The sequence below is a fragment of the Ixodes scapularis genome, unplaced genomic scaffold (genome assembly GCF_016920785.2).
Source record: "Ixodes scapularis isolate PalLabHiFi unplaced genomic scaffold, ASM1692078v2 ptg002738l_1__unscaffolded, whole genome shotgun sequence".
Classification (NCBI taxonomy): Eukaryota; Metazoa; Arthropoda; class Arachnida; order Ixodida; family Ixodidae; genus Ixodes; species Ixodes scapularis.
The window spans coordinates 29,755-54,823 of record NW_024610267.1 but is presented as its reverse complement, the minus strand read 5'-3'; the positions used below and the strand labels follow the sequence as shown (position 1 = coordinate 54,823).

At 43.1% G+C, this 25,069-nt stretch overlaps 1 protein-coding gene and 1 long non-coding RNA gene across 2 annotated transcripts; one reads left to right on the top strand and one right to left on the bottom strand.

Annotated features, from left to right (window-relative positions):
• Positions 1–1,544: 1,544 nt before the first annotated feature.
• LOC115332521 lies at positions 1,545–7,898 on the top strand. The gene is made up of 3 exons (XR_003920608.4): positions 1,545–1,761; positions 4,763–4,912; positions 7,600–7,898. It is a non-coding gene; the product is annotated as an uncharacterized LOC115332521 (long non-coding RNA).
• A 1,574-nt stretch (positions 7,899–9,472) lies between these two features.
• On the bottom strand, positions 9,473–13,660 carry LOC121048005. Its single transcript, XM_042288395.1, has 3 exons — positions 13,629–13,660; positions 10,971–11,041; positions 9,473–9,800 (listed from the first exon to the last, which is right to left on the bottom strand). Exons 2-3 carry the CDS (start codon positions 11,031–11,033, stop codon positions 9,528–9,530), a joined length of 336 nt encoding a protein of 111 aa, XP_042144329.1. The 5' UTR covers positions 11,034–11,041; positions 13,629–13,660; the 3' UTR covers positions 9,473–9,527.
• Between the last annotated feature and the right edge of the window lie 11,409 nt (positions 13,661–25,069).

Below are 25,069 nucleotides of genomic sequence, written 5' to 3'. Positions count from 1 at the left end.
GTTCATGCCTCTGTGGGCAGGAAGGAAATCTTGCCCTAATTTATTCACACCGCATGATGAGTGCAACAAACTCGCACGCGATTTAGAGAAAAATATCGGTGGTGACTTAAGTTTCCCTGAAATTTTGTATAACCGGTTGTTTGCAGGACCGAATCAGCTACACGAGCGGTGTGCGTCGCTATGCAAATGCAGTCCAACACGAAGCATAAAAACGGCAGATTTAGGACAACAATCCGGAGTCCATTATTCAATTAAAACGACGTAATATTTGTTGAAAACGCACGCAGCTTTTTACTCATGGTAAGCGTCGGGATATTTCCACAGTTTGAAACGGAACGAGGGAAGATTTTCTTTTAAAAACGCTCGCTGCGTCCACCCGGACCACCTGGACCGGATCAGCTGACGACGACGGGACTGGACCCGTTGAACCTCAACCCCCCCATCAACCAATTTGCATTTCGTGTTAGTGTGCATGTGGGTTTCAAGTTTCTCCAAGCACCGCACCACACACCACGAACGTTTCAGCTCTTTTTCGCATCGCCGTTTTGCACCAAACAGAACGAGATAGCCGAAGTCAACGCAGCGCTGTCGTGAACATTGGCTTGTGATTGCAAATATGAACATCAACAGCAGGAAGCTAACCAACCACCTAGAGAGGAGCATCTGAGTAACAGAAAGGCCAGAGCTAAAGAGTACTGAATAATTCAAAACCTGTATCTTAAAAATCGGAAAGTCTGTGCCCAGAGAGTATTTGATGGTGTCAATGAAGATAGTGTTGCCCCAGAGGAATTGGTCAATTACTGGTACCAGGTAATGAACCTAAGAGGGGAAGAACGACAGCAGTTATCGGAAGAATTGTGTAATGCGCCAGATGTGACGGTGGAGCCTATATCGGCGCAGGAGTTGATGGAGGCTCTCCCAAGTAATTCAAGTGCACCAGGTCCTGACGGCCTCTCTGTCAAGGAGTTTAAAGCTATTCCGACGACATTTTTGACAAAACTGTTTAACCTTTTCTTATGGTGGGGGCGGTTGCCACTTAAATGGGCCAATGCTAAAACAATTTTTATTCCAAAGACAGAGAGGTCTTCTAACCCAGCGGATTTTAGACCAATTTCTATTGGATTGGTTATTTTGAGAACCTTCCATAAGATAATTGACAAACGTCTCAGGAACATAGTCCACCTTGTGGATGAACAGCGTGCTTTTAAAAGTACTGACGGATATCTTGAGAATATAATGCTGTTGAGTACGCTTATTAAAACTAGTCATGCATCAGGGCGAAGCTTGTATACACTGTTAGAAAATTCCATCAATCTACGTGTAAAAACCGAGTGGAACATGTCCCGTTTCCTGGAAATGCACATAATGTGCTGTTTGCTTTCAAAAACGGGAACTGTACCATATGCATTGAAATGTGCTATTTAAGCAATAAGTATGAGCTTATCCGTATCAATAAAAAAAGCCTTACTAGATTACAGTTTATAGTCTGTTCAACTGGTATAACCGAATTGGACGCGCCCAAAAGTGCCGAATATCCAGGAATTTTTATGGAACTCAATCAGACCGCGGAAGTACAGCGCCCGTGAGCCGAGTTACGCCGCGCGAAGGAAGACATCTCTCTCCCGCGCATGCGCAAGCCATTGCCGGCCGGCTTGGGCCCGGGGGCTGCGGAATGCTGCTACCCGTTCGGAAGGCGAGTTTGGCGTTGTTGTCGCGTCGTCAGCGGCGTTCTACGGTGCGCAGACGGCTTCGTTTTCCAAGGTACGTATACGTTAAGTTGTTCCTAACGCCAGTGTTAGTTTACTATCTCTAAAGGCGTCGTATATTCCAAGTTCGGGATGCCCATCGTGCAGCGTCTCGTCTTCCCAGCCGCATAAAGCTAGGCCTTTTATAGTTCTTAATTCGGGGCGACATACTGCCCGACCCTATTTAGTAGTTGCGCACTAGGAGAGCACGGCTTCCGCAATATTCCCGCATTATTATGCCAAGCCGCTGTCAACATGCGTGACTTATACCCCTGTTACACGGGCACATTTAACCGCGGTTAACTCAACTTCTGTTTCGCGGCACCACAGATACCGCACTATACTCTCTGACAGCTATATCAGAAGAAGTGAAGAGCGCGAGCGCACTGCTTCGATAGATGCTCAAGATGCTCGAGCGCACGTTCGCCCATAGCTTTGACAGCATAGCCGCAGAATGTCGTCCGCAAGTATTGTGCGCTATCTGTGGCTTACCGTAACTGCAGTTAAATGTGCCCGTGTAACATGGGTATTAGGCGCGTCGAATTAAGCTAGATTCGCCGCTAACTTCAACCTCTCATGGTTCAAAGTTCAGCGCTTGATCGGCGAGGGGGATGGGGCAATTGGAGAATGAGGGAAGATCGGATTAGAAGACGTGAACATTGGTCATTTATGTTTTAAGGAACGAAGTATATTCCTAAGGTCAAAAGCGTAATATATTCTCAATACAGCGTTCGATAAAGAGAGCTTGTTTGTAACTTTTTTTTTTTTTTTTTTTTTTATGCGTTTGAAAAAGTTAGCGGAGCACTGCGTTTCTCAGCTTCTCGACCGTGTGAGCGTTCTTGGCAGCTTTTCGAATATGCGGTCAAATAAAGGTGGCACCTGCTTGATGCAGAGTAATAATGCAGGCTTATGCATCTTAGGAATAGCAACGCATTATAGTGCGATATTTTGAGTCGCCCAGTAAACTTATCTGCGCTGTGCCAGTAATCAATCATCGTCTTGCTAATGCTCGTGTGCGCGCCGCGGATGCTCCGTCACTCCAGGGCCGGTTTTCTCGAAGCGATGGTAAACCCATTTTGGTAAACCACGGTGCCTAGGAAGGGAAAAGTACCTAGGTGCTGTAATAAACGGCTGGATATAGAACAACAATAATTATTTTTGATTGGGCAATAAGATGCGCCATCTATCGGTGAAACAAGCCAGTCATTTTGTTCATCCTCTTTTTCCGCTGGTTGTCATCGATCTAGTATGGTATTTTAAGTCAAAATATAGTAATGTTGTACTTGAAGACCAATTTATTTGCTTCCGATGGTACGAAGAAATTTTAGCTACTATGCTAGAGTTTGTCGACGAATATTCGAAAATGTAAGAAACACTTCCTTCAATATGTTTCCCCATAAACAACGCATAACTTTCCCGTGTTTCTGCCGGTCTGGCAACGCCGGTGCTGTAGTCTCGTTTTCGTTCCTTGCGACGCACGTTTCTGCGATTCCTGCTGATCTCAACTGTTTGCCCTCTCTTCCATTTGTCCAACCGATTCACCGGTGACGAGAAGCTAAGCTTCTCGTCACCGTTGAATTGCTGGCCACCGGGGATATGTGGAAACCTCAATGCTATCGGCATACTGTCGACGCACTGTGAACAAAAAAACAGTACAATGCCTCAGCTGTTCACCCGGAACGAAGACTTTATTGAGGATAACCCCCTTTCTCCGCAAAGTAATCGCTGCTCACGAGTTGGCGTGCATAGTGTAACAAATTAAACGTCTTAGTATAAATATGTACCAACACTCGTTCGCAAAACATTTTTGTTTACTCACCATAAAAACACTTGCAAGGCTTATGTACCGTCATATGTCTTCGATCCCGGACTGCTGAAGAGTGATGCGTTCGCGGAATGCTGCCGTCGGCCAGTTTAGTAGTCCCCCTGAACTATCGCTTTGCTTGACATGCTAATAGGTTGATGGTGAGTCATTAATATAACAGCCAGATCGAAATGAATGTTCAGCAGAACCAAGCAGAACTATTAGCCCTCACTAAGCGACGCCGCGGCCATTTTGCTTCTAGGTACTGTTCCTCCCTCGGCGCCCCTGGTCTCCCAGTCACGTGACCTGGAATTCCCCCTTCTAGGGACAATAGTTAACTTTAAACCACGGTTCGCGTTCGAGAAAACGGGCCCTGGTGTTTTGTGGACTAAATTGATTGGATTTTTTCGGAACTGATATTTCCGAAATAACTCGGGCTACTGATAGACGAATATACTTCGAAATTACCCCCGTCGAGTCGAAACCTCTATTGTAATAGGTGGTATTCACTGGACGCCACATTGGAGCTCTCTGAACGCTGCGCATGCTCAGAGTGAACTCCCGCTTATGGCCTGAGAAGGACACCCTTTTTATGAAGAGTATTGCTACACGCACGACGTCGTGCAGCTCTACTGGAAGTTGCAGTACGCACGACGCGCGTTAATGTTCTTTCATTGGACGACCCGAATCCTGGCCATAGTGGCAGAGCTTTGCTCTGGCAATACAAATTACTGCAGAGCCCCCAAACAAATATTTTCGAAATCATGACCTTACCAACCTCGCAATTCACGAGCTTGCTCGTGAATATGTGACCAGACTCGCGCATTGTGCATGCAGCCTCGCACATTCATGAGCATGCTCGTGAATTGTAATAGGGTTTTGTGTGTCAAGTTCCCTTTTTTTAGAGGATGGGATTTGACTTGTTTTCATCGCGTATCAAGTTCATTCACCGCAACGGAGTGCGGTTTAGCGTTGTGAATTAAAGAAATATACTATACATATCACCAGAATAAAGCGATAAAACTCATGGGTATACATGCTAACCGGAAGAAACTGAAAATCTCCTCCCCAGATAAAAACTGCAAAGGTGTGCCATGTTTGAAAATAGTATAACTCCCAAAAGTCCTAGGTATTAATGCTCTCAAACACAATTGCAATCATAAACGTTTGGTTCAGCATTCCTTTATGACTAAAAAGATCTACTTTTTTTCAGGCAGAAGCATCTTCAACTGCCACTGGATGGCACCAGGTACTTCGAAGGCTTCAGCTTCCTCTCTGCTATGGAGCTGATGTACGCCACATACTGTTGTCTCAACCTAAACTACCCTGCTGAGCTGCCAGCAGCATTGAAGTTCGTTTAGAGGTAACTATGAATGTGTCTTTCAGTTATGAAAATGTGCACTGTGAATTTGCTTTGGAAAAATGTATCGTATGGACAGTTCTAATTCCTTCAAGTGGTGGAATTGTCAAGTGGATAATGCATTTCGTGAAGAAATAAATAGGCGATTTATTTTTGTCTGTGAAGCAGCAATAACTGATAAGTAATTTTTGACAGCGTTAATGACAAAAGGCCGTTAGCAATAAATTATGTACCTCATCTGTTATCGTGTCCTGACCAACATCCTATGCAGTTTGGCATACCTTTGAATGGTGGTGTGCTCCTCAACGTATTTCCGGCAAAGCCAATTGGGCGCAGAATTGGAGATTTCGAAGACTGTAGGCGACTTATTTTTCGGAAGATACTAATTTTCCCAAATCGCCTACAATTAAAAAAAAAAAAAAAAAAAAAGGTCCCGCGAACGATTTTGGTAACACGTAAACACATTGGAATCTATATTGGGATCCCGCCGCATCGCGAAAATTATAACCCGCGAATTATTCCAAATCTTCAACTTTTACCTCAATCGCGAAATATTGAGCCCGCGAAAAATAAGTCGTTTACAGTATAGGGCACAAGTCAAAAATTTCAAACACTGTTTTCCTTTGGCAATGTGCAATGTTTCCGAAACTTGTTGGAACACACAAACTGTTCATTACCTCATAAACGTGCGAACTTGTCGGTGGCCGAACGCTTAATGCTTAATGCAACAATTTTGTGCGCTACGTCATAGATTAATGTAATCTTAAGAGGTAATACAGTTGCGTGTTCCTTTGCTGAGTACTGTACATACATATACAGGATTTTTTTTATTCTTACAGATTTGTTTAAAAAAAAGCCATAAAAGCTACACTTATGCGGTTTGTGCGAGTGAGTTATACGCTCTGGGGGACATGGTGTGGGTGGCTAATCTTTGCAATAAGTCGGCCAATTAATTAAAATTGGTTAACTTTTTAATTAGTGAAAATAGACATGGTTCCAATTAAAAACTTGCTGAGTGTTATCGAAAGCCATTAAATGAGTCATTTTCAGAAACACTTTAAGCGCGTGAGAAGTGTAGTAGTACAATAAAGTTACCACTTGTGGAGCACGATGCTGGCGGTTGCGGTAAGGCGCCCGCGCGATGTTTCCGTCTCTTAGCTAGCCCCAGCCTTGTACCTGCTCCACGAGTAGTAACTTCAGCACACTTTTGCGCTTTTCACGCGCTCAAAGTCCTTCTAAAAATTACTGATCTAGGGGATTTGAACGACGCTCAGCAAATATCCAATTGGAACCATACGACTACTTCCACTAATTAAAATATAATTAACGAATTTCAATTAATTAGCCGACTTATCGCGAAGATTAGCCACCCCGGTAACATCCCCCTGGGCGTATAACTCACTCGCACAAACCGCATAAGTGTAGCTTTCATGGCTTTTCTTTAAACAAACCTGTAAAAAAAAAAAGAAAAACAGCATAGCAGACGCATAACGATTCCTCGAACGTATTGCAGTATTCCCATGTAAATATTAAGGGTTTCATTCAGCTTGGTCACACTGTCGCTGACGCATTGCCAATTACATCAAGCAAAGTGTCTAACTTCCGACAGCAATTTGGAAAAAAATATGTTTGGTAGAGCAGAATATTAGCCTTGGGGTTTGTGTTTGTTTGGCACCTTCAACAGCAACCTGGAACATGTTGAACCATGTTTTTGTTCAAACTTTACACTAAGAAAGGCAAAGGTCTAATGTTAATGTGCTGCTTTCTAGACACCCTTATTAACAATTCGCTTGGCAATTCGCAATTCGCTTTACAATTCGTTACTCACTTTAATTGGATGTGCTGCGGGGAGGACCGTTTCTTTTTAAATCCTATTATTATGTTGCAATATAATGAAAGAATCAACATGAATCTGGTACTCAGATATATTGTCATATAGAACCAATACTAGAACTTATGCATCCTACGGTACGTGCAACTTATATTTTAACCCGCCTTAATATCACTCGGCTGCAAATGCATGGGCCCTTGTTCTGCAGGGGCACATAAATATACCTGTGACCGGGCTATGCTCATCGGTTAGAATAAGTAATATGAACCAAAAGACATGAATGTTCAGTGTTCTAATATTAACCACAATATTCTGCTTAAGCACTTCAGGCAAGCTTTTTTGTAATATTGCATTGACTGGTACTCTGAATTCCTTTTTTAACCGAAGTATTGTTGTGTACAACGTTACTAGGCAGGCGAGCTGGTTAATATGGACATTCTACAACCCGGGATGGAGGCTACGAAGACATACGTCTCAATTGAGATGGATGTGTTTGTCCTCCTTTGTAGCCTCCGCCTCGGGTTGTAGAATGTCTTAGCGTTGTCTGCTCACGCAAGTTCCGAAATGTGCGCAGTTATTACTGAAAACTGATGCCAGTGGGTTGAAATTTTTTTTTGTACAATCAAAATTTGTTTTGATGCAAGGATCAGACTTGGAAGCTCATGGTGTGTGCACGGACTGTCCAGATTAGGGGCGTTTGTCTCGGCTTGAAAGTATACTATAGGCAAGATTTAGAATTCGTTCAGATTGGATTACTAACCGATAGAGAAGTTAAAGAAGGAGTCAGGAACTCCTTAGCTTCTGTTAGACATCTTCCTCTAAATAATCCCGCCCATTAATTAAGTGCTCTTTCTTTCAGGCAACTTGTGGCAATGGACCCACAGGAGGGGTCCCGGCAGTCTTGAAGAAAAGTTGCTCTGGTGCGTCTGAAGGCGCAGGGAGCCCACCAAGAGTTCTCGAAGTTCCGAAAGAAGTGGAAAGAAAAATCGGTGCTTGTTTAGATTCATTTTTTTTCTATTGTTAATATTACTATTTGTTGTCATAGGCCACGATGGTTCTTTTCGAGGTGTAGCTTGTCAGCATAATTTTTTGTGACATTTTTCTTTAGCGGACTGCTCACTTTGATATTTTTTTTTGATGGCTGAGCTGCCCCAAATATATTTGCGGCATGAAATGTTTTTTTATTGTGTATGTGTTCTAGTCATTTAAAAGAAAAATAAATGTAAAAATTTTTGAAGCAGCAAACTGTTCAGTCTTCTTCGCAATAGGTCCGTTGCTATGGTTTGGAACCAGAAGGACCAAGCGTGAAATTCGTTTCATAAGGATGTTTACAAATGTTTATATGCCTTTATCCCCGTCCCTACATGTACAGAGCGCGACACTGTTAGCGCGAACAAGCGATCGCCGGTTTTTTCAGTTTTTCTCTTTGAAACCAAGGGATGTCATCCAAGTTATTATTGCTACGGAAAGAGCTCATATAGTTCTATAATGTAAGCAATAAAATTTCATGTTCGCTCATACTATCTAGAAGTAAAATGCGAAAATCCGCCGACGCCGTGTTCGCGCTAACAGTGTCGCGATGTGTACAACTATCTCTAAACTTGGCGTAGCATGCGAGCACTTTCTCATAGCATTCCTGGCTGTTCTATTAAGTATATATGTCACAGATTCATTGTTCTGTTTTTCAGGTTAGTGCTCGCATTAGATACGACAGTTCAAATTTTCCATACAAGTTTGGGGAACATTTCCGCATTGCAGGTAATTTTATGTTGCAAAGACTTGCATCAAGTTGCGCCTGCAAACTGTCAGGACATCCCTGTTTTGCATGTCACATATCAGCTTTTTTAAGGAGAAACTTGGCATGTGACATACAAAGCCCGGATGTACTCGTGAATAGCGGTAGTAACATAAAATGGGGCGAGTACTATCACAAACAAGACTGAACTTTTTCCGTACACTCTAAAAAAAAAAGGCGTCATCTTAACACTTTTTGGAGTGTAAATGGTTTGTCGCAGAATCCACCCTTTTTTGAGAGTTAGGGTTACTCTTCGAAAGATGGTGTTGACTTTACTCTTTTAAGAGTAACAAGGAGTTACTCTTGACAAGAGTTACAATTACTCTTCAAAACGAGGTGTTGACTTTACACTTTTGAGAGTAACCAGGAGTTACTCTTGACGAGAGTTAGTGTTACTCTTTTCTAGGGTAACGGTTACTCCTTGAAATGAGGTGTAAAATTAACACTTTTGAAGAGTAGCATAGACTCCTACAGGTGGTGTTGAACGTACCCTCGAAGCGAATGTTGTGGCTACTCTCTTAGGTGCAAATAGAACAACTCTAATGAGTGGTCAAGGCTACACTCTCATGCCAAGAGTTATTTTAACTCCCTCGTAAAGGGTAACTTCAGCTCCATAAGAAGTGTTAATTAAGCTCTACGTCAGAGCTAAAAGTACACTCTGTTAGGTGTTATCTTTTCCCTTTCACGTAGTGTGCCTGAACTCTATAGAAGGGCAAACAAAGAGCTTCCAAGACATTGAATCCCTTAAGCAAGGTGTTTATTTCCCTCGAATATGGGCATTTCTTGTTCACAGCTACAACACTCCGCAATGCACGGATGCGAATGTCCGAAGAGAATTCTGCATGTGCTCACAGGACGAAAGGTGTTGCTTGAGCCTTTTCAGAGGGTGCCCATACAGGCCCTCATACAAGGTCGAGTGAAAACAGTAATACGGTGCTCGTTAAAAAAACAGATTTTAATGTACATGTAAAAAAATACACTCATTTAAGATCTCAATCTTCCAGTTTTGAAATTAGATCTAGTACCAAGAATGACTTGGTCTTGTAGGTCAAGCCAATGAAGTTGCCAATCACAGCAAGTGACCAGGATGCTTTTGGACAGCAGGAAATGTCATGGACCCAGTATAGCGCAAGAATGAGCGCAATACCGGCCACAATGTCCGTTACCTCGAAAGAGCAGTCCTCCAGCACCACTGTGAGTGGTGAACTTGAGGCCCCTCCCCTGACTTGCATCACAGGGAAGGCTGGCTGGACATGATCCTCCTCCTGTGAAGAAGAAACATGGGCAATTTGTAGTATTTGAAAGGAAGATAATTACCAAAGAAAGTCTACTCAGTCTCCTCGGGGTAATTACAGCAATTTCAGGGTGTCTAGCGAATTATTATTTTGAAATTCCCCAACTTTTCCAGATTTTCCCTGACAATTTCAGGTGAAATTCCCTGACCTCTGTAGAGGCGGTTCAATATATGAGACCATTACAACACAAGGCATTGAGCATTGAGCACTGTGAGCAAATTTCTAGAACCACGGGTTTTTCGAGTAATTAAGCAACTGCAGTGGTCCCCGGATTCAAACCCAGGACCTCTGCATGACACCCAGGAGTGGTGCCCACTCGGCCACCACATCATGCGCGGCAATATATGTGGCCCCCTCGTGGGCCCAAAAAAATACAACACAATGCAAATAGCACATCAAGTAGCACACCATTAAAGGGACACTTCAGTAAAGTGACAATTTGTAGATGAAAATATTTGTTCATGTTACACCAGCACACAATAAGAGCAACAACACCATATCCTGCCTTTTGCTATAATTTGGCCTTTCAACTAGCTCAAAGATTGAAGCCTAAACTTTCTTTCCCCACTTCACACCACATTGTCTTTATAAATTGCCAGAATTACCAAATAAGCACGACAGGCTTATTTGCATTTTATTGTATGTATCTCGGTATGCTCGGAGTCTGCTGAGGTAATACATGCCTATATAAAACACTGTTGCTTGTTGCTTTATTAGAGCATCTCTCATAGAGGCTGAAGGCATAAGACCAATACTGCCTGTCAGCCCAGCAACAGGTGCAGAACAAGTGTTTGAACATCTCCTTCACCATATTTAGTCACATTATAATATTTCTTAAGTTTTTTTGGCAAACCAAGTTTTTAAACAACTTCATATTTTTTAAAGCTACTCTTCTGATTTCTTTCGATGCTTTTTGTGTGTTCTTCGAGTTGCTGATGATGAATCTCTATTAAACTGCAGGTTTCTTTTTTTCTACGAGATGCCAGAGAGGCTGCTCTTAGAACAGCCTCCCTGGCTGCTTTTGCTTCACAGGTACCTGCGAGCAGGGTTCTGAGTTACCATGCATACTGAAATTGATATGTGAGCCAGTTTTCACTTCGTTTAAGAGGTTAGAAATTATATCAGAATGGAATACCATACCTTCTCAATGAGAGAAGCTGTTGAATCCTTCAGCAGGGCTGCCAGGCTCTTTACCACCTCCATGGCAGGAGCTGCAAAGAATGAGGTTGCTTAGTTTTCTGATGGAAAGTGTATTCTTATATGGCAATAATTCCTAAAATTCTATGCCAAAACACACACCACCCCCCGACTGCATAAAAATAAATATCAAATCTGGGATAAGAAACCCATATGTTTCATTCAACACAGCTGAATGATCACAATAATGCAGAATCCAATCAAGAAAGATATACCCAACTTTTTTGGACCTAATAAGAAAAAAAACTATGCATTGCAGAAAGCTGAAAGTTCACCAGCTTTAATGTAAAGTCAGCAATATTAAAAATGAGTAAACAGCTTGCTAAGTGTCTTTAGTTAATACCAGCACACTCATTTGCAAGACAATAGACCATTTTCGAAAATCCCAGGAGCCATTCATAGGATATACTTGAATAGTTGACTGGGACTTGCTTTTTTGCCGATTGAACACGAGTCCGAACCAAACACTTAGGCAGCACTCATGGCTATCTCGCTCAGCCACAACCATCCAAAACCATTAGTACCCCTTCTGACATGAATACCTAAGAGAAAGATAATCCACATCGCTCTCCCTCTCTCTCTATTTTCTCCTTTGTATGCAATGGCAGCCGTAAGTGGTTGCATTTATTTATGGCATCCCCAAGTTATTACCCCCTGACAGTGGCATCGGGACAAGGGTGCAAGGGGAGGGGGCAGTTGCCCCCCCCCCCCCCTTTTTTTTGATATTTGAAACAATTATAGCAGACAATATGGGAGAGAGGGATAGGGCTTAGCTTCCCTGCACATCACCCCTCCACCTTCCAAACGGTAGCAATTTAGCTGGCCTCTGCCCACAGTGGCGAAAGACATAGCTCTATATTTATACAGACTTTCCCGAAGGGTAGGATGAATACAATTTCTTAACAACTGGATTTGTCCAAGTGGAATCGTCCAAGTTTTTATAGATTAATTAGTGTGAACAATCTATTGTGTTTCAGAGCTGGCTGCCGTATACTATAGTTTATTTTACACCTTTACAAAAAAAAAAGCTAGCAAATGCATATAACATCTCAGTTTGGGGAGACCATTGACTAAATGTAATTTCAGCTCTACAAGGAGCTAATTTGCTATAAAGTACCATTTAACCTTAATAAAAAAATAAAAAATTATACATACTAAAATGCACAAATTCTATAAAAAAAAATATATATACATATATATAAAAGTAGCCCAACCCAAGAACACACAGGTTGTGATTCGCAAGAGTTAAAATAATTGATAAATGTGCCACATGTCAAAACAAAGAATGCATTATGGCCTGCTTAAGCTCCGCCACAACCGACACTACTAGATAGCAAGCTGTTCATGTGTGCCACTTCATCATGCAGCTAGCTGCACAATAGATGTGCGCTCTAAATTTCTTGGTGCATGTGAATGAACTGGTTGCGCCACTCTGAATGCAGGTGCAGGCGCAGGCACATGCATTGCAAGGTCGAATTTAGAGCTCTTTTTTTCTTTTTTTTCAAATAGTAGGAAGGTGAGTTTATAAATTGCTTAGGCCTACTCTCGCAACATCATAGTGACCCTCAACCCTTCATCTAGCTTTAAAGGGCCTCTAAAAAAAAAAATTATTTTAAGCAGTTTGGTTGGGACGCGCGTGTCAAAAGAATTTTATGCGAAAAAAAAATGTTCAGAGCAATATTGACGGCAAAAGATTGATTTCAAATTATGCGGGCAAAGTCCATGACATGACAGAATGGTCATTTGCTCTTTCCACCTCAACGAGATGGTCATTCGTTCTTTCCACCTCAACGTGAAGGTGAAGCCGATCCACCTTTCCTCCACACGCCCGAATGCCAAGAGAAAAGCAGTTGAAAGGAGGTGACTACTGACTTAATTGCAAGGCACCTCGCGCCATCAATATTTCTGTAAAATAAAATGCTTTTTTTGCTTCAATTTTCTTTGACACGCGTGCCCCAACAAGACTTTAAAAAAAAAATTTTTTTTTCAGGTGTTTTTAAGAACTGATAATTACAAACTTGCCATTTAAGTTCACACCTATATTTCTACGTTGATTTGAAAACAAAAAAAGAATGTTTTAAGACTTACGGTATTTGCGGCACAGAAATATGTAGTCATAAATGTACCCATATTACCTCCATATTATTTACAAGTTAAAAATCAAACCGCTAGCCTCCCTCTTCAGCTAACCAGTGTCAAATGTACTACTAAATTAACAGTCCAATAAATACCCTGTTATACGAAAGAACATGACAGTTGAACAGAACATGACATTTGAATGAATCAAGAATTTAAAATAAATCAGTCACATAACAAAAAAACTCGTTGGGTAAAGATAATTCCTGGCAAATACATTCACATATCGCAGTGACGTAACTGACACTCCACTCGCACCCAACAAGCCGAATCTTGGCAAATAAGGACTAACTCAACACTGTGGCATTCGGCTTTGGACCTACTGGGAGGACTTTACTACAGCACACATCTACCGCCAAGAAGACAGCCATATTTTAACAGCGAAAATGAAATAAACATGACTTCGAACACAAAAATAACCAATCATAACGTCTCTCACGGACTATTAGAATAAAAAGCACTTACAAATAGCGCTGTACAGGGCCTTTCGCCGTGGATTACACGCTGGACTCGTCGGAGATTCCCGGTCAAGAGTTAGACACAATCCAAGCTCATCAGATCCTGACAAAAAGTACATTCACTGTAAAAACAAATTCCGTCAAATTAATAAAAATTGCCGGCTAATTTTTGATGCCGATACAATTAGTGTTGTCTTCCATCACGGTCACAGCATTAACTATCTATTACGTGCATGACAGTAATGAGGCCCCACGGTTTTCCCCGTAACTTGACCTGGGTAGAAGCATGGCAGAAAACTGTAACTCTCAGTCACTGTACTGCACAAGATGCACGGATACGGGTATTGTTCCGGAATCAAAAATTAGCTGCCATGTTGTCTGTAACTTGCGACGGCAAAAAACCGCAACTCTCAATCACAGAGTTGCACGTGACGCACGACGACAGGAATTATTTAAATTAGCTGGCGTGTTGTTCGCACCTTGAAGCAACGGCCAGAGCTTGTTAAACTGCTAGCTGCAGTGACTTAACAAAATGGACGTCTCAGTGAACAATAAATATAGCATTTTACTAATATAATTATTGTTCACTGAGACGTCCGTTTTATTAGATCATTGCAGCTAGCAGTTCAACAGGCTCTAGCCTGTTGGTATGGACAAGGTATGGACAAGGTATGGACAACACGGCAGCTAATTTTTAATGTCTGAATGATTCCCGTTGTCACACATGACGTGCAGCTCAGTGATTGAGAGTTGCAGCTTTTTGCCGCCGCAAGTTACGGACAACACACCAACTAATTTTTGATGCGGGAACAATTCAAAGTAAATATCTAGCGACCATAAAATCTGATTAGGTTGTGGGCCCAAGTTACTTTCAGGAGTTAACGCCAGCTGCGCATCCCAGCGGTTAGCAGGTGCTTAAACACTGTTAGAAATTTGAAGCAAGTGTACACAAGATACAGTATTAGGTAAAACATGTTCATACCTTTTTTTCTCAAGAAATAATTAGTGGGCCATTTCCGTCTTTGATGTACAAAGCAATCTCTGATTTTCAGAGCAATAAAGTCCATATGAAGAACTACAGATCCTGGAAAAGCAAAACAGAAAATATGGAATGTGATTAGATTATCAACAGACTGCGATGACAGAATAAATTTCCCAATTTCTGCAAACTATGAGTTAGACGTGAGCGCATTGCAAGAGCCTCAGCTTAACTCTCGCGGGAACTAGACAGCAAAACCAACTTGAGACCTATGCTACGAATTAACGAAGGAAGTCCGAAAATGCCTTCGAAGACAAAATTGCTGCAATCAATGAGTTTCTGCAAGCATGCTGTCACGAGTTACTTTCAGAAGTTACTGCCAACTGTGTCTCTCAAGAGATAATTACACACTGTGGTAGCAAGAAATTTCAAGCAAGCGCACATAAGATGCAGTACGGAGTAAAACCTGTTCATACCTTTATTCTTGAGAAATAATTAGTGGGCCATGTCCAGCTTTCATGTACAAGGCAATCTCTGATTTTCAGAGCAATCAAGTCCATACGGAAAACTACAGAACCTGGAAAAAAAATAAGTGGAATGTGATTAGGTTCTGAACAGAATGCAATGACAAACTAAACCTCCCGATTTCTGCAAACTATGAGTTATACATAAGCGCAGTGCAGGTAACTCAGATTCATTCTGGCAGGCACTAATCAGTGAAACCAACGTGTGACTTATGCTATGAAACCATTTTAACAAGGCAAGTTCGAAAAATACCTTTCAAAATGAAATTTCCACATTCAATGAGTTTCTTCAAGCCTGCTGTCACAAGTTAATTTCAGAGGTTACTGCCAAGTGCACCTCCCAGAGATAGGTGTTCGAACACTGTGTTAGTAAGAAATTGCAAGCAAGTGCACACAAGATGCAGCACTGAGTAAAACATGTTCGTATCTATTCTTGAAAAATAATTACTGGGTTACGTCCAGCTTTTAAGTGGAAGGCAATGTTCGTAACCTGCACAGCAATCAAGTCTATATGAACAACTATAGAACCTCGAAACAAAGAGAAACAAAAAAATGTGGAATGTGGTTAGGTTCTGGACAGAATGCAATGACAAACTAAACCACCCGATACCTGCAAACTATGAGTTGCACGTAAGTGCACTGCAGGTGCCAGTGTGATTTAAGAACGCTGTAAACCCAAATGAAATCACTTGAAAGGGGCCAGGACACAGAAATTAGGCAAGTTAGAGTATTCATTACATGATAGCCCCATAGGTTACTGGGCATACAGAAAACACTTAAGAATATTTAAAGTTCCAATAATTACAAAAATATATCTTTTAATGTTTCTGATTTTTATCTGCTGACCAGGATACCTGGGTGACCAGGCGATGCCTGAACATCGGACTCTGAGAACACCAAAGCTCATTGCAAGGGACCGCATACTAGCATTTAGCGGTACACTGTCGAGATTGCGGTGCAAACTGCAGGAAACCTATTACATAATGAAGGAAACCTATTAATTACATAATAAAAAACAGACCATCTTGAGTAAGCCAACCTTCACTGACTCCAACGAACAGTGAGATTCATTTTCTGAATCTTGGTTAGCATGTGGAGTGTGCAATGAAGAAGAAGGAAGTGCAAAATCCACGGTGCGCCTTATACCCGAGCGAACATAGTGCCATCTACACACTCCAATGAAAAATCAGTTGTTAGTAAGCACTTATCCTATGTAGTCCTTCCTTTTTGTCCTTTTCCCTTTCGTGCTGTTTTTCACGAAGAAAATTTCGAATCCATGATAAAGTGAGAGAATCAAGATTTAGTGAGGAAAGTTCTGATATTAAATGACAGTGAGATACATGATCGAAAGCCTTAGAGTAATAAAAAAATATGGCATCATACTTGGGAGTTAGTGTTCATATTAACATGAATATCACGGGTGAACTCCAGCAACTGCCTCTAGCATGAATATCTTTTACGAAACCCGTACTGATTTTGGTAGAAAAAGTTGTTAGTAGATTCCAGATGCGATACTACATGAGAAAATATTTTGAGTTCTAACAACTTGCATACAACGCTGGTTAATGATACGAGACGGTAGCTTCCCGCAGTGACGATTGCCACTTTTTTTAGATTGGAACGACCTTCCCAACCTTCCACTCGGGTGGGATGCAACCAGTGGATGAATGCTGGAAAAGTAGACTGCATATTACTGCGTGCTTAGGGGTAGCCCAGGGGGCACCGCGCCCGACTGTCATGCAGAGGTCCCGGGTTTGAATCCTGGGACCGGCAGATGTCTTTATTTATTCCTAAGACGATGCTTCTAGAAAATTTGAGAAGGCCGTGGTTAATTCTAGAACAGAATGTTCTAGAAAGGAGAGTGCTATAAAAGAAGCCCCGCGTGGCCTTATGCAATCAGTTATCGCTTGTGCTCGACCCTGTTGTATTGAAGACACTCGACGCCTCCGACGTGCTGTTATTTCCCTTTAATTTGGGCAACGTTCGCCCCATTAAACATTCATTTTGTTCAGTTTTACTTCGCCTCGTCACCTATTTTTTGTGACAACCCTTGGTATTTTTTTAGAATTTTTGTATTAATTGAGTCGACACCAGCCAAGCTGAAAATTTTGAGGTTATCATTAATATCGCAATTTCAGACGGTGTTATAGAAATAGGGTCCATATACCTAAAATCTACATCTGGTATAAAAGGTAAAAAGGAACTATCTCCATCAGTAAAAGTAGACTAAAAGCAATTGTTCAAAACCGTAGGACATTCATTGTCCGAAATAACAGTGCCATCATTGTTCATCAAGAGTATTGAACGGGACGACTGATATGAGGAAATAAGTTTCCAAAACGTTTTTTGGTTATTCTATAATATTGAAGGCAGTTCACAGTTATAAAATTTGTCTTCGAAGAAATGCACACGTTCGATACAGAGTTTGGCCCAAGAGTTATATTTGGTCCAGGCTGCCTCGAAATTCGAGTTTTTGGCTATCTTAAATAGTCTTTTCTTTCTTTTGCCCTAGCTTTTAAAATCTTCCATGTACCAGGGTTTAGTGCTGTCTAACCAAATACGAACGCATAGAACAAAGGCAAGAATTCTAGCAACTTTTGTTTGGAAAGTAACTAGTTGTCATTAACTGTAGAATCAAAACAATTTACAACATAATTGTCAGAAAATTTCAAGAGAGCTGTGTTAAATTTGGCCATCACTGGGCCACAATACCACTAGCAGACATTAGTTGCTAGAATGACAACAAGCTGAAGTTTTCAAATAACCAACCTGCAGAAAAAAGATGTTTGAGTGCTCCATCACGGCTGTGCTAGCGTGCCCCGAATGACCGGCATGGGATAGCGGCTTTTGTAGAGGCATCGCAGCTGACGACCAATGTTGGCAGGCTCCTAATGCTCCTAACTTGAAATACACCAGGACGGGTTCTGGGAGTCGCTGTTTTCCCGTGGTTGGCTCGAGAATGATCGGTTCAGTGGCGTCCCATGGTCCGTCCAGCACATGGGCCCGTCATTGCTGGCGATGCTCAGAAGTATAGACTGCAACAAAAATATGTGTAAGTGCTCCATCATGGCTGTGGTAGCGTGTCCCCCCCCCCCCCCCCTCCGATTTCAGCTTTTGGAGCAGGTAATTCTCGTTCATCACCTTGTAAAATGCGATGCAAGTACTATAGAAAACTCCGCAGTTCCTCAAAGTGCCATAAAAACTATTTTAACTGTGATTATAACACAGACAAATATTTACAGCAAAAAGATTGTTGTTGGAAGTGTTGTAATAGAAGGGGATAGAAAGTAAAAACGCAAAATGCCTTTAAATCTCGATCCATTTACTAAATCAGTTCAGTCTTCGACAACTGCAGGGCAATAAAACTATTTTAACAGAGCGAATAAACTACACGTCGTAACATGCACTTTTCCTTAAAGGGGTGGTGAACCGAAATTTGTATTTCAGAAAACAATGCAGGAGCTGTAGATGGGACGCTACAATCCTTACAACACTACTCGTAAGGCGATATTTCGAATGGACGGCCGTATATTTGGAAAAAGAGATCGAGATTGAACGAGGCCAACGAGGGACGTGGAGTCAACGTATCTGGTTCTCTCCTCTCTTCGCTTTGCCCCATCAAGGCGACGAGGCGAGGAAGACGCAAGAAAATTCCCTCTCCTTCTCGACTCTTCTTAAAGAAACAAGACGTCAACATATCTGTCACATGCGCCTCCTTTTTTAAAAAAATATGGTTGAGATATCGCTATATGGGTGATCTTTTGGTGTTTGTAGCATCCCGTTGCACGCTTTTGCTGCCGTGTTTTGTGGAATCCAGATTTCGGTTCAGCATCCCTTTAAAATGCAAATATAGCGAGGAAGAGTCATACGAGTGTTCCTCAAGTAATCGGGGCCACTGAAACAATGATTGACACCTCACTTCCTCCCATGCAAAGCATCAATAACCATTCCAGCCAAGGGGAAGCAACTATAAAGGAAAAGTAAAAGTTGAACACTTATCTCGGAAAGTGGCTACTTTTCGCTCGAGCACATAATTTAATCGTTGCTTTTACGTAGGGAAATATAAGCGAGTAACTTGGTGTTCCTTAATTTCATAAAAGGACAAAATTGTTTCCGTCTATGGCAGTGCTCTCTCAGGTCACCGTGGGACAGAGGTGGTTTGTGTACCTCAGTCCTATTTATTATCGAGCGGTAACACATCATATCCGCTGAAAGTATTTAATAAATCATAGCGGCCAAAGCAGGTGGCACGTCATCGTCTGCTTCCAGCCAGCATCTGATGATGTTGTTGCCGCCATCCTGCGGTATGTTATGCAAGCACGGTCGTCGTTCGCCCGCTAGGCCTACCGCGAAACGAACGAACCACCGGTTTCTATGACAATTGCCGGATCACGCATCCCAGCTGGCTCGCTGCAGCGCGAGTGCGGCCACCGAACAACCATCTTGCACATTGAAAAATTGCTTTTGGAACGTGGCGGAGGCTGGCGGCAGCGAGCTGAAGACATGTTTTCTACTTGTTTGTCGTCATTTGCCAAACAAGTTTTTTAAAACCCTGTGTAAGCCGTGAAACTTGCCGTTGAGGAAACGTGGAAATTTTTACGGCAGCAGAGTGCCACAGGAAAAAGGCACAACTTGTCGAAAGCACGTTTCACCGGTCTAGCAGCGTGATCAAAGCTTCCCTGGCCCACAACAGCACTGCGTCTCTGCGCCTTCGCATGCTCGGATGACAATAAAGAATCGACGTGTAAATGTGTTTTACGAGAGCAATGTGTGTAAAGCCATATGTGCTTCTGGAGCAGCGTTTTACTTTACCCCGACGACTGTATTTGTAACTTCCGGCACTTGCGGTCCAGAAAGAGCTTGATCCAGTGGCCAGTGGCAACGAACGAGGAGGGGAAGGTACACATCATGATACTGTTAGCGCGAACACGACATCGGCACATTTTACTTCCAATTAGTATTAGCGAGCACGAAATGTTTTTGCTTACATTATATGAGCTCTTTCCGTAGCAATAATAACTTGGATGACATCCCTTGGTTTCAAAGAGAAAAACCAGCGATTACTTGTTCGCACAAACTGTGTCGCACTCAGTACGTCTTTTTTCGTTGTTAGACTATTTACAGAATATTGTGCACGATAGCTCCTCATCACTGATTAGTGCTGAACCATTATAAACCTACTTTATTGCACTTGACGTTTGAGCGCGACTCGCCCAATTGTGATTGGCCAAGGGACTGCACACGACCGTATGGGTCGCGCTTCAAAAATTTTAATTCTCGCTGTCTTGTAGTTTGCCTTCGAAAACCAAACTTGCTCCACAGCGTTGCTCTATTTGTGCTGCCATGTGATCCATTAGAGCAGATATGGAACATGGTTAATAGTGCATAAGAGCAACCGTCCATATTGTTTTCCCCCTTTATTCAAAGCAACTTGCCGGAACAGCTGGACGACCCAGAACTCCGTGCCCGATATATGATGCCCAAAAACATCTACGCGCGACACACCTTCAAAACTTTGCCGCGGCGCCGATTCTTGATCGGTATCCAAGCGCGCGAAGGCAGAGAGACGCAGCGCTTCGGCGTGCCAAGGAAGCTTTGATCACGCCGCGGTAAACTTGATTTCGACGAGTTGCACCTTTTTCCTACGGCACTGCGCTTCCGTAAAACTTTTGACGTGTTCTCAACGGCAAGCCTCACGGCTTACACAGGGTTTTAAATAACTTTTTCAGCGAATACCGACGAACGAGTAAAACACGTAACTTCAGCACGCTGCCGCCAGCCTCCGCAACGCTCCAAAAAGGCAATTTTTCGACATGTAACATGACCGTCTGGTGGCCGCATTCGCGGAGCGGGGATGCACGATGTGAAACGAACACACCACTGCCTAAGACAAGAACTTTTTTTTTTTTTTTTTTACATAGATAAGTAGACTAAAGAAAACATGACATCCCCTCTTTAAATTTCAGCACGCGAGAGCGCCCATCGTAATTATTCAACGAGTGCGGTTCAGTGTTTTCGATTTCTTGCGTTCTTCTTACGGCGCCGGAAAGCGAAAAGGTACGAACAAAAAGTGTTTGGAAGAAACCAGAGCAAACCGAACTCCCATGGATATGAGCCCTTGTCCTGGACACATCAATCGAGTCGAGTCTCATGCGAGGATGCGTTGCCCTCGTGCAACTGAGTGGGGAAAGCAGAAGCAACAAGGTTGAGCGCGTTTTCTGACACAACACGCGCTATCGCGTTAAGTTACGCGTCTTTCATTCCTTCTGTACTTCGATTATCTCTCAAGGCTCATGCGAAAATGAGCTACTTACCTTTTAAGTGCGGTTGAATGGTGACAAGAGGTCGCGGCAACGAAGTCACGGAAGAGCTGCCGTCGGCGAGCCTACGCAGCGGTGTCGACGGTGCGCCCAGTAAACATCACGTGACAGACGTCTTCATCCGCGAGCTGAGTGCGCCGGCTTTCGGGTAGGCCTCCCTACGCCGCTCCGATGGCGAAATGCCCTAAAGCAAAGAGATCTCGCCTCGACGGCGTCGGCGTTTTGCCGCGCGCACCCGCGCGCGCCTCTCAACGCTTTCGTCTCTCTTTTTTTTTTTTCTTTTTTTTTTTTGTGTGTGTGTTTTGCGTGCTGGGCTCCGTCACTCCTAAACTGAAAGTGTAGAGGAAGCTAAGGGGTGCCCGCTGAACTAATCGCACGTCTGTCTTTAACCACGTGATCACGCTCCCTCCTGTAACCACGCCGACCACGCGCAGAGAGCGAGGCAAGGTGATAACTGGTCCGGTGGGCGCTTAGCTCGCTCGACACTGTCAGCTTAGAAATGAAGGGAGTCCTCCTTCAAGGACGAGTCCTCTTCGCTTACAAAGAAGAGAATAGAAGAGATTGGTGATGGTGTAGGGCAGTGTGGGGAAAACGGGAGGGGAACTGTTCTCTCATCACCCTCTCTCTCTCGCCCTTTCCCAGGGAAAGAACGAGTTCTTGCACCAGGCCGAGCGACCTTGTAAGCATTCCGTTTCGAGGCCGTCGGTGCGTGCGCCTTCCCCCCCCCCCCCCCCCCCCCCCCCCCCCTTTCCGTGCGGGAGAAGGGCGCTCGAATTCTTTCGTTTGTCTCTGTTGGTATTTGCTTGCCGGGTATCCAAAAAACCAATGTGGTAGAGATTGCTTAAACATGACAGCTCTAGAGCAAGAAGACAAAAAGAGTCTGGCAGACACGACGCTCCGAACTCAGCTTGAAGCCTAATGTCAAAATTTAAAAGAGAATGATAAATCAAATGTCTCCCAACGAAAAAAAAAAAAAAAGAGGCAATATGATTTTCAAGAAAATCGTCAGCCACTTTCGCGTTGCCTCGGAGCACCAGCGAAGCTAACTAGGTTATGCCTCAAAATAAACAAAACAACAAAACATGCCCGCCAAAAAAAAAAAAGAACATGCACGCAAACACGTGGATTGCGCCAGATCGGTAGTCTAAAATACCAACCACATGTGGGCGATCGTACGGGTGTAGCATTATAGCCTCACGTGCAGAATCCCTGTGCGAGCTTCAACCAGCATTGTTCCATGTCTTAACCTAATATGTTGAGGGTCTACAAATGACGGCATGATTACGTTACACACGCTCGCGTGCACACTTACTGTCTCTTAATTAAAAGCAGAAGGCTCAGCCGTCACGGTGAGGACCCGGCCGTATGATCTGGGGATTCGAGTCATGGGCTTCTGATCAAGCTAGCCTTTTAAAGGCGGGGCTAAAGGGTGGGGTGTCAGTCGTGGGGCATTTGGCAACTTCTTTGTGCTCGCTTCTTTTTTTCTTTTTTTTTTGCGTTTTGCGTTTTGCAGCTGACGTTATTTCCGGCTAAACTCTAAACCAAACACGACGTTATCGTCTGCTATCAGTGCCTTGGTGCCATGTTGGATGCATTCGGAGTGTTATTGTGGCAGCAGTAGTGCCGTAAAGTCATAGAGCCGTCCTTGTATAACCACGCTTCAGAATATGTTCTTGTCCTGTCAATCGCAACGGGGTTCTTCACTGGACACGAAATGGAGTTCATAAACCCGTAGTTAGAGCACGAAGCTTTTCTCTCGAGGTCGTAAAGTCAACATAATAATCTGGAGCGAAAGGTCCCACGCATTTGATCGCGACGGAATGACGAGGCATTGACGCGGACATCGGCAGCCCCATTTGGCGGCCCGGTTGAGCCCATATCGAGACATTTCTTATCGTAGTTTTCGGTTTCCAGAAACAAAGATACGGTCTTCATATCAAGATCGGCAATAAAATAAAAGAAATTCTTCATTAACCCTTTGCTCATGTGTAGTCATAAAAGGATGTACTTTTATCCGAGTCTCTGAAAAAAAGTGCTGAGGTTTCGTACGGGTCATCGAAAAGCTTTTGTCCGGCAGAGCTCTTGTTCGGGATTCATGGATTCATCAGTGACGATGTTTACATCGCCCGCACGGATTATAGTCACGTGACCTTGTGACTATTATATGGAGCGCTATTTCCACTGTGGTTACGTGGTGGCTCCAATCTGTTGTATGGTTACAGACGACCGACCGGCGGACCGTTACGGACGCGTAAAGTGCGCAGGGCTCGCCCATAAATGCTATCGCAAAGCAAGCTATGTTGTGAAACGACACAACGCTCGTTTTGATGAAACCGTCGATGGGACAGCGCAGTGTCGACGAGACGATTTTGTCGATGAAGCATCCTCCAACAAACTGATTGCCATAGCGGATCAAACACGTCGATAAAACCCATTTTCCGGATTGCTAATTGGAGGGGTTAATTATCATATGATATACGTAATACCGAGGCAAGAGAGAGCGGGTGCACTACTGAACGAATGCCCCCAATAAACAAGAGCTCACGCGTTGAAAGCATCCGCCACAGTAAATATATTCAAACCAACATGTCCGAACAAAAAAAAAAAAAGTACATTGGAGAGTGTTTACCATTTTACAGCGATAGCTCTTCGAATCTCTAAAACCCGCGAACGGTTCCACTTGCCTTCACTACAAAAACAGATCTCAGCTTAATATTTGAATGATTAACTGCCGTAAAATACCAACCTTTGAAAGACTAATCGAAAATTATTCATTCAGTTATTAGCGCACCCTTCCCGCGGATATTTATTTGTTCTATTTATTTATAAAATGCCTACAGTGAGCAGAGGGCATTATTTTAGGGATTAATTTCGTACATAAACTATTAAATTGTCACAGATAGAGAAACACAGCGTCCGACTACATAAAAATCCAGTTGTCAAATTGCAAAAAAAAAACAAAAAAAAAAACAGGAATAATAAAAAGGAACACGATGCCTCAAGAGCACAGCACTCAAATGTCACGCCAATATGGCACTATACAGGTATCACTGGTGACCGGTATTCTCGGAGATCACTCCAATCACGAATCAATTTTTTGGGAAAAAAGAACAAATAGAAGATTATTCAAACAATTACAATCTGTTTCTAAAAGTGGTAGCTTACGTTAAAAGTACTTACGCTACTTTCGCGAGCACTCTGCTCGTGAAATAGATGCGGGTGGCTTCCATCTTTTCTCCTGCACTTCAAAATACTACTACAACACCAAAATATATTTCCGCGCGAATGCTGCACGTGCCCGAAGCTTGTCCTTAAACAGCGAAGGCTACCGGCACGAAAGTGCAGCCTTCAGAAATGTTTTCGCGGAATGACCGCTTGCGCTAGAAATTTCTGTTTCAAAGGGAGGATTTCGCGCTAGCCCGCGCGAGTCGCTGACTGGTTGGAGCTAGGAGCACGAGGAGCGCAAGCTCATTCTGCAGAACGTGCTATGAACACCAGGAATACTTCGTCTCACCTCAGCATGGACCATTGTTGGTCACACGTGCTAAAAGCGCGAGCTAATTGTTTTGGATGACGCCTCGGCGGGCACACGAGCGCTCGCGGATGCACAAGCACTGAAACAGCA

Bases quoted from the DNA above. Each gene is read 5' to 3' on its own strand.
- LOC121048005 (XM_042288395.1), bottom strand. From the start codon at position 11,033: ATGGAGGTGGTAAAGAGCCTGGCAGCCCTGCTGAAGGATTCAACAGCT. The intron at 9,801-10,970 runs GTATGGTATTCC...TCTTCTTCACAG, and splicing joins CAGCTTCTCTCATTGAGAAG to GAGGAGGATCATGTCCAGCC.